The sequence below is a fragment of the Bombina bombina genome, chromosome 6 (genome assembly GCF_027579735.1).
Source record: "Bombina bombina isolate aBomBom1 chromosome 6, aBomBom1.pri, whole genome shotgun sequence".
NCBI lineage: Eukaryota > Metazoa > Chordata > Amphibia > Anura > Bombinatoridae > Bombina > Bombina bombina.
This window is the reverse complement of record NC_069504.1, coordinates 56,864,530-56,875,098: the sequence shown is the minus strand read 5'-3', so window position 1 is coordinate 56,875,098 and position 10,569 is coordinate 56,864,530. Positions and strand designations below refer to the sequence as shown.

General features: G+C 37.8%; 1 protein-coding gene across 4 annotated transcripts in view; it reads right to left on the bottom strand.

Moving 5' to 3' along the window:
• Positions 1–6,545: 6,545 nt before the first annotated feature.
• FBH1 (F-box DNA helicase 1) overlaps positions 6,546–10,569 on the bottom strand; it is a 193,164-nt gene continuing 189,140 nt past the window's right edge. For all 4 annotated transcript variants that reach the window (XM_053716416.1, XM_053716414.1, XM_053716415.1 and 1 more), the window contains one exon: positions 6,546–7,871. In XM_053716416.1, coding sequence (XP_053572391.1) covers positions 7,701–7,871 — 171 coding nt within the window. In that variant the 3' untranslated portion in view covers positions 6,546–7,700. The remainder of the gene's footprint in view (positions 7,872–10,569) is intronic.

Genomic DNA, 10,569 nt, shown 5'->3' with positions numbered 1-10,569 from the left:
GTGGGGAGGAAAAATGCAGTTGGCCCTAGGTGATTATTTATATCAAATAAAATGACCTTTCCCATGTGTAGTCCGCGGTATATTAGTCCATCTGGAAACCGCAAATAGTTAATATAAATGAGAAGTGAAAAATTCAATATAGTATAAGAGCCATCAAACTAAAACTGGGCACTGTACTTAAGTTTCATAAAGCTACATCTAATATTTACAATACATTCAATTTTGTCAGATTAAATGTGAGGTGACACCTTGACATAGACTATTTGTTATAGCATCAAGGAAAACTTAAGCCATACAGAAGTAGTACCTCAATGGACATGATCATTTAAAGAGGTATTATAGTAGGAGAGAAAACAAACTAGACCCTGTATTAAGGTCTTTCAATGCCACATCTAGAATTACTATACATCCAAATTTGTCAATTTAAATGCCCCGTGATATTTTGACATAAATTATTATTATAGCATAAAAAAACCTGAAGTCATACAAAGGCATTTCTATAGTGGCTGTAATCTTACAAAGAGACAGACAAAATACACTAAAAAACTTTCAGGTATACTTATCAAGTCCTCATATATCTGGAGAAGTAGGCCTCCGACGGGATCACTGCGTTGAGTCTTTGTATGTCTCAGCTTCCACATGTTGTGTGGATGGCAAAAGAGTCTTAGAGACATTGTTCGGTGTCTGTTGTGTAGTAGATTTTCTAATTTGTTTATTGACAACAGTGTTCCAGGAAGTGGGTGAGGCCTTTTTGTTTCCAGGTTGTGGAGTAGGGCTTTGGTCCTGTGTTGTAATATCTGGTGGGGGGTCTATCCCCAATGTTTTGCAGAAGGAGATGGTAGCCTCTGAAGACCTGCATGTCAAACGGGTATTATTCAGAAGTACCCAGATTTGGGTGGGGAAACCCCAACGATATGGGATTTTTTTGTTGCGGAGTAATGTAGTGAGGGGACCAAATTATTTTCTGCGTTGCAGTGTTTGAGAGGCAAGGTCCGGATAAAACTGTAAAACATTTCCTCTGAATCTGACCGGCTGTAGTTTCCTTGACTGGTTTAGCAACAATTCTTTTTCCAAAAAACTCTTCAATCGAATAATTATGCAGAATCGGGAGGTTTAGGGCGGAGAGACCTGTGGGCTCGCACCCATTGAATGTCCGTGGCACATGAGGATTCCTTGATCTGTTGAAATAGAGATTGTAGGTAAACTGGAAAATTTCGGGGGAGTATATCCTCAGGGACCCCTCTAATTCTTATGTTCTTGCGTCTGCTCCGATTTTCTAAATCCTCCAATTTTTCTTGCAGCAATATGATTGTGTCTTGTTGGGAGGAAACTTGATCTGTTAGGGTCTGCACATCTTCCTTTATTTCATCTTGGTTAGACTCTAAGGATTCAACTTGGAACCCTAAAGTGTGTATATCTTGCCTCATACCTGCAAGTTCTTCCCTAATACAAGTTTGGACAATGTCAGCAATGTCCTGTTTGGATGGTAAATCATGTAGGATGGATGTAGTGAGGGGTGTCTCTTCATCTTGTGAGTTGGAATGACTGCCAGTCTGATTTTCTAGAGAGGACCTCTTATTTCACGTTTCAGAAGTGTCTGGGGCCTGCATATATGAAGATATGGTGGCTGATTTCCCTGAAGATGATTTCAAAGGTTTATCTTGCTTTAGGTTCCTTCTGGAAGCCAATATAACAGATTCAATTAAAGCAGCAATGATATAAGTTGTACCTCTGCAAAGCCTGACAATAATGATAACTTCAGTCAGAGACCACCTTTATTTAAAGGGTTAAATATGCAAATATGTAGCTCAACTTTCTCTGTGTCCCCAGCACAAAAAGGGTTATGGTATAGTAAGATCTCTATTCAAGTCTTTGTATCTCTGTGTCCAGGCAGAGTGTAGATTGTATAGTTGCTTTAGCCTAAAATGACATCCCGCTAAGCAGGAAGTTATTAGGTGTTGCCCTTAGGGATATCAGAGCTGATTATTATAGCTTTTAGTTATGTGATGCTTTTCAAATGTGGCCAACACATATATTAGAGGCTTTCTATTTCATGTTTCTTTTTATAGAAGTACCGGAGGTTTAAGTGGTATCCGGTCTAAATGTGGCAAGTCTCAGGGCTATAAGGGTATGGTAGGGCCCTTCTCATAGGTCTTGCACTTACTTTATATTTCCATGCAGAGCGTTATCACTGTCATGGTGCAGCCTTGTGGACATGCCACGTGTGGATCCGTGATGGCGGCCAATGTAGATCCGGCAACTCCCGGTACTTGTATGGGGTCAGGATGCTATCCGGGACATGATTATGCACGGATTAAGGCTATTAGGTTCCTCTGATTTTGCGGTCACATTGTCACCTCGTCCTTCCAATTCTGCGATATCGTTTGGGTTAGGTCTTTTTACAGCTGTGTCTCAATATTTGGTATTAGGCTGCCGATGCTTCTTCATGCTCATTCATACCTGTTATGTACATATATAAGGCCATCAGCCCATGCAGCAGGGTTCACTCTTTAGTAGCATCCGTAGTCGGTATATGTATCCACCTTTAAAATGGGATAAAATTAGTTATTTTTGGGCCATCAGCTCAGAGCTCCGGGCTTATGCTGCTCTCATGTCAGCAGCCAGGCTCCGCCCATCTGCCATTTTAGTCGTATTTTAGACATCAGAATTTTAGTCTATTTTTAGTTGACGAAATTAACACTGATTTGAGGACCTATTGAAGATTCGGGTCACTAGATTGCTCCCTGGCAAAATTACTTTTGGACAGAAATATCCTTCAAACTAATTACTATTCACATTTTGTTTTGTTCATTTGCACTTGCATCACATTTATTTTGTATTGATTCACATATTGTGATCTTATTTGTACATTTAGTTGATTAAACACTTTGAGATTGTAAGATAAAATGACAAAATTATATATATATATATATATATATATATATATATATATATATATATATATATATTCCTGAAAAATAGTCGCACTCTCAGGTCTTTTAGTGAAAAAAAGTAAATCTTTTAATGAAACGTTTTCGGGGTATTCCTCCCCATCATCAGCATAAACATAAACTGCATCATACAAGCTTATATAGTGACTATAATTCATCAAATTAATTTCAAATACCTGTGTAAAAAAGTGTCCTCTCAGTGTAGTGGCGCCAAACAGTGTGTGGAACGCACATTCTGTGTTCCACTGTGTGAACCGGAAGTGCTCAGTGTGATGCTCTTTCCGGTTGTATCAATAATACAAAAAACTACTTTCCGTAAATAAACTTGTGATATTGAAATATCTTAACTATAAGTATATAAGTGACAAAGTGTACCAACATTGTTCATATGTGTCTTGTTATCAGTGCACAACACTCCTGTGGATTACTCATATTGCGTGAATCTATTCTATATGTGCAATCTTCCTCATACAGACGATCCTATGTGTGCTCATATGTGTTATTGTGTCTATTGTCATATTATTATTGCCTATTATATTTTCCGGCTTCCCCCTGTTTGTTACCTTACATGTGTCTCTCTCGTTCATCTGTGTGTATCTTTCAGCCGGACCCGCTGTCATAGCTTGGTTGGCATGGGAACCGTTTGTTATGCCGGTTCTACTTTGGCGGATGGATCTTTTGTTCGCCCTTTGTTTTATGTGACTTTGCTATGACATAATACAGTGCTGGTTAATTGAGTAGCACCTGTATGTTTTGAAGCACACCTATTTGGGGTATATATAGGGGTTAAAGGGTGCTATTTAGCTCCAGTTATGTGTACTATATATGTAACATCTTCATTTTATTTACATTGATTCTAAGGTATCTTTATGGACTATGTGTTTAATCCACACAGATAGACCTAGGGTAAACTGGAGAGATAACAATAAAATATGTGACATAAATGAAAATAATGAAATAATTAAAAAAACAAGTTAAATAAAAACTTTAAGGCAACTCTGCTATTGTTGCTCCAATGTACACTTAGCATTAGTAATGTATAATTGGTTTTGGTGTTATTCTAGATTATATCTGTCCCTCTTGTAGTTATATATACTTTATATTCATTTAGCTTTCTTGATATATATTTAGGTGAGTTGTGATTTCCATATTAGTCCATATAGTTGTTTTATGGCTCATTGCTATGTAGTAACTTCCTTCCGTGGTTCAGTCTTTAGGTTCACTGTAGTGTGTTTGTCCTAGTGCAATGACCTTATATAGTATATATTTACACAACCTGACGTTGGAGTATAGTTTCCTCAACTCGGGGATTATTTGCAACCCTTAGTTGTTGTATGTCCATATTTCATAATTCTATAGCTCTGCGGTGTTCCTGTTGGTTACATTCTTGTGTCTTACATGTTGAAATCATCTTTTAAACTTAGTGTAGATGAATAGTATCCTTAGGGCTGCTGTGTGTTTTAAGGAAGCTCAGTATTTTAAGTTTTCACGAGAACTTACGGGCAATAGGCGGTGAAAGGCCGAGTACTGTTAAATTGGAGGGGATCATTTCCATGTCCCCCCCCAAAACAGTGGGTGCCCTCAGCACTAAAGAGTCTACCCCCCTAGGGGCCTGACTTCCAGTGCATGGTCACATACTACTCCAGGTCTATTTGCCATGCCCCAGTGTGTATCTCTGCTTAAATGAGCGCCTTAAAATCTGGCGGAGAGTTTAGCCCTCCTGGGGCTATTGTGCCCAGTCTATACATCCACTCTGCCTCTCTTCTTAGCAGGGCCTTATTTCTATCACCTCCCCTGTCCAGGGGGGGGATGTGGTCAATCAGGATGTATCTGATAGTGGACACCTGATGTCCCATTCTGGCACAGTGTCTGGCCACTGGTTGGTCCGAGTCTCCTTGTTCCAACGCCAGCCGTATGGCCCGTCTGTGGTTTGCCATCCTTTCGCGGAGTGTTCCGCTCGTTTTGCCCACGTAGAACCGGGCACATGGACAAAATAACAAGTAGACTACAAATGCAGTGGTGCAGGATATTGAGTGCTTAATCTTAAACACTTTATTAGTGTGTGGGTGGTGAAAGTTCTTAGTTGCCATGAGGCCATTGCATGTTGTGCACCCTAGGCATCGGTATGAGCCTTTGATGTTTATGTGGGTTGTGTCCATATAGCTTAATTTGGGGTCCGTGCGTACCAAGCTGTCCTTAAGATTGGTTTCCCTCCGGTATGCTATCATTGGTATCAGGTTGTGCGTAAAGGTCAGTTTAGGATCAGACTGTACTATTGGCCAGTGCTCTCTCAATATTTTCCCAGCCTGTGTTGTGCTAGGTGAAAATGTTGTTGCCATTATCAATTTCTTCGGTTTCTCTGCCAGATTGTCCTTATATATCAAACTGTCCTGGGTATATGGGAGGACCTCTTTGAAGGTACTGTCGACTATCTGTTGCTTGTACCCTCGTTGTAAGAATTTGTCCCTCATGAGCTGCAACTGCGAGACCCCTGTAGCGGTGTTAGAATTATTGCGCACGACCCTGGTCAGCTGGGACTTGACTATACCTTTTAATAGGGCTGGAGGGTGACAGCTGGTTGCACTTAAAATGGAATTTCTATCAGTGGGCTTACTGTAGAGTGTGGTTCCTAGGACACTACCTTCTATATAGATATTGAGATCTAGGAATTGTATCTCCTTGTGATGGTGTGTAATCTTGAACCTCACTGGTGTAGGGGTATTGTTCCAATCCCTGAACCACTCTAACAGTGCCTCTTGTCCCCCACGCTACACCATGAACACATCGTATAAACTCTACAATATACTTTCATTATTTATTTTGTCCCCTTTTCCTGTAATTCCATTCTAAAATTGTGAGCTTTTCAATTCCTGTTAGAAATGGAAGCACAGAACACGGTTATATGTTATTCTCGAACTAATCTTTTCTTTGAATGCATCATTCTATCTAGCGTTTATTTAGTGTTTAATATCCTTTTAATATACTTTTTACCTCTATGGTTAACTTGTATCTAAGCCTCTGCAGACTGCCCCCTTATCTCAGTTTTTTTGACAGACTGGCATTTTAGCCAATAACTCTACAGGAGTGAGCACAATGTTATCTTTATGACACACATGAACTAGCACTGTCTAGCCGTGAAAAACTGTCAAAATGCACTGAGAAAAGAGGCGGCGTTCAAGGGCTTAGAAATTAGCATATGATACTACCTAGGTTTTGCTTTCAACAAAGAATACCAAGAGTGCAAAGCAAATTTGATGATGAAAGAAAATTGTAAATCTGTTTAAAATTACATGCCCTATCTGAATCATGTAAGTTTAAGTTTGACAAGACTGTCCCTTTAATTAAAGGCATTCAGCAGTGAAGGAGCATCAAGCTACAACTTGAGGGAACCCAGTGGTATTCTCACTGTGACGTTCTTTGTGTTGGGCTCTGCTTAGGGTTTTTCAGGTGCTTTGGCACCCACTGATCTCAGAGATCTGCTAAGCTGCGGTCATCTTCTTCGCTTCCCTCTATATACCACTGTACCTTACACTTGCTGTATTATTATTGGCATATTTTAATATAGATTAAATAGATTAAAGAATAAACATAAAATATAGCAAATATTTAATGTATTTATTTTTAAATGCAATCTATAAATAATATTTATTCACAGACAATTATATATACAATGGTTTATGTACATACTTTTTGCAAGCGACTTACAAAACATGATTAATAATGTATTTTCTAGGATAGTTGAAGAAAATATTTAACTCTTAAAATGATAAAGAAATAATAAGCAACAGAAACTCAAAGTGATCTTCAAGAACCATTTGCTGGGCAATAAAATCTGTAAATCTGTTAAAACATTGTCCCTTAGTTTTGTAGATCTGTTAAAAGTTATTATTCATTTCAAAACCTTTTGCATGTTGTACGTCATTTAAAGTGATGGTAAACTTTAGCTAATTATATGTAATCTTTGCCATTAATATAAGTATATGTGTACCTTCTTTATTTATTTTTTAAATCTAACCGTGAAAAGGGTTAAATCTGTGCCTATAGTAATGCTTCTAATACAATAATATGCCGGCCCACTCGGATGAACTCTTTTTTTTTTTTATGACAATTCCAATGAACTTTCAATCAGTGCATGTGTCATATGACACTCTTGAAGCCCAGTCCTTTGAAAGCCCTTAGGAAGCCTATCTAGAGAGTGGGTTGGACTGTTCTCTATGTCACAGGCCAGCCAAAAGAAGAAATGAAGGGGAGTGGAGGAACAGAATATATTTAGTAAGATTATAAATCTTTTTATTATAAAATATATATACACTTTTTAAATAAAATAATTATGCGGTTTTGCTTGTACACCCATATATATTTTTCAAGTCTGAAATTTACCATCACTTTAACTATATTGAACAGTGGTTTCTTATTCTTGTGATAAACCAGCAGTGCCCAGGTTAGGGTATTCTTAAAAGGACAGTCTATGAGCATGGGTATTTGGTGGGAGTGGGGGCAACACCCCAGGAATTTTCCTCCAACAGCATAGGAAGCATTCAACTTGAGTTTGTCTTGATGCCAATGTCACACTTAATATAAGTACCACATCCTGCCCTTGATATTATGTTCATCACCCTGGAAAAGTTTCTGGGGGCATCCATGTCTACTGGAGTTTCCTGTAGATTAGTTTAGGAAATGTTCTACTCTTTAGGAAAAACAGAATTCCTTCTTTGTTGCCGGTTTTGTTTCACACCATTAACATCACAATTAAATTTCCTCTAAAAGGATCTGAATGTGCATGGGAAGAACAAGGTTCTCTAACTTCAATTCCATGGACTTCACAAGATCTGGGTGAGACAACAAATAAGTTATTGGCCCCATACGATGATTCACACAAGCATGGCAAAAATATCCGCCCTTATCTTCATTTCCATTACTCTGAAAATAAAAATAGTGAGAAGAAAAATAGGTTACAGAAGTTGCATTATATTAAAACCTATAAAACTTATTTTTTTACTAGACATTTTCTCTACTAATAAAACATTCTGGGCTAGAGTACGAGTGGAGCGCTAACAGTTACGTGCAAGCGATAAGGGGTTTGCGTGTACCAGGTTTATCACACATATTACCTATCTATCTATCTATCTCTCTCTCTCATATATATATATATATATATATATATATATATATATATATATATATATATATATAAAAATATATCTAACGTACCAAAAAAACATCAGATATATGTAGATTGTAGAAATATGTATTTATGAATAAATATAACATATTCTGCTATGTGAAGAACACTGGAATGTGAAATATGAATATTTTCATGCCGGGTTAGCGCACTTGAGAATATGTGATCGGGTTTGCGTGCAAGTAGGATGTTCCCCCCACATTTTTTGCTCCATTGACTTGGGGGAATAGGTTATCACGCGTGATATTGAAAGTTCGGCTTTTAAAGCTCATCGGGTTAGCGCGTGAGGGAATACAGTTTACTGTCAACCTGTAATACGAGCTTAAAGGGACATGAAACCCAAACTTTTCCTTTCATGATTTAAGTAGAACATACAATTTAAAATTTACTTCAAATTTCGTTCATTCTCTTGGTATAATTTGTTGAAGGAGCAGCAATGTACTACTGGTTTCTAACTGATCACATAAGGTGAGCCAATGACAATTGGTAAATATATGCAGCCACCAATCAGCAGCTAGAACCTAGGTTCTTTGCTGCTCCTGAGCTTACCTAGATAAAACTTTCAGTAAATGATAACAAGAGAAGGAAGCAAATTAAATAATAGAAGTAAATTGGAAAGTTGTTTAAAATTGTATTCTCTGTCTAAATCATGAATGTGTAATTATTACTTTACTGTCCCTTTAACCCGATGTGCACAAAAAGCTTACTTCTAGCGTAGTTAACGCATAAACAGTAGCATTGAATAACGCACCACTTGTAATGTTGCCCTCAATATTTAATGTTGATTTTATATCTAAGCACTCAGGTATATGTATAGATAATGCATACAAAAAAATCAACAAGTTATTAATTATACAAATAAAACCCCTGCAAAGAGGTTAAACGCATAGTTAAAGACAGCTCAAAAGCAGCAATAAACAGCAGATCCTGTGCAGAACATGGTCGGCAAGTTTACGTTTAACAGTGTGTTCAGCTCCAGAACAGTAGTACTTTGTCAGTTTCTAAATTACTTTACCTGTGTGTTTAAAGGGACAGTCTAGTCAAAATTAAATTTTCATGATTCAGACAGAGCAGGCGATTTTAAAAACTTTCTTATTTACTCCTATTATCAATTTTTTTCCGTTCTCTTGGTATCTTTATTTAAAAAAGCAAGAACGTAACATAAGGATCCAGCCCATTTTTTGGTTCAGCACCTGGGTAGTGCTTTCTGATTGGTGTCTAAATGTAGCCACCAAACAAGCAAGCACTACCTAGGTGCTGAACCAAAAATGGGCCGGCTCCTAAGCTTACATTCTTGCATTTCAAATGAAGATCCCAAGAGAACGAAGAAAAATTGATAATAGGAGTAAATTAGAAAGTTGCTTAAAATTACTGCTCTATCTGAATCATGGTGTAATTTTGACTAAACTATTCCTTTAACCACTTGGGGGAAGGGTGGCTAAATATATAATATAGTAATATCAGACAGCTGGACAACAGCACACAAAGGCACAGAATTCAGTCACATCCCACTTGAATCCTTATTAAAATGGGACTTGTATTAATTTACACAGGGTCCATAGACAGACAATGTTTGGGGCCTGCTATAGGCACTTTGTCATATTCTTTGTATGCCTATGGACCCTGTGTAAATTAATACAAGGTCCAATTTTAATAAGGTTGGATTCATTTTGCATTATTTTAAACAGATAATATAGACAATCAATAGTCCAATAAAGTATTTCAATGCATCAGAGCATTTTCTTACTGCAAGCTTTATGTGCCCTTAAAGGGCCATTATAGTGGAAAGTTTACAGACTCTATTTGGTGTTTCTCAACTAGACCTAAACGTACTACTGGGGGTAGCTGGAGCATTGGCAAGGGGTACTTTAGCACTTGCCCTGATGCAGCTAAGGTATCACAGAAATCAGTGTTTCTCAGTTCTACCCTCTAACAGATGAGATTGTATTTCCCTGTGGGTGGGTCAGCTGCTCACTCACTGGTACTGACTCACCTGCGCTCAGTAGGGAGATCCTAAGACTATGGCCACTTAGTGACATTTAAGGACTGGAGTTAAACACAAAGTGTGACATGGGGAAAGTATCATTGTGATACAATGTCAGACGTGTCAGATATAGGAGCACAGTGAAATATCACAAGGCAGATATGTCACAATGAAATGAAACAGGTAAAGTGCACTAACCCCAAGTACTGCATTCAGTAATGGGTTAAACTCACAGTTAAAGGACTGTGCATGAGTTCTCAATTGGTACTTAAACTATGAGTTTAATCCCTTTGCAGGGATTTAACGCATAGATTTGCTGAATCACTAGTGTTAAAATTGCATGCTACAACAAATTAGTGCATGCCATTTTTCCATTCTATTTTTCCCATAGGTTTTAGTCATTATTATATAGCGTGACTGATACTTGGCAATAACACAACACTGACTCAACT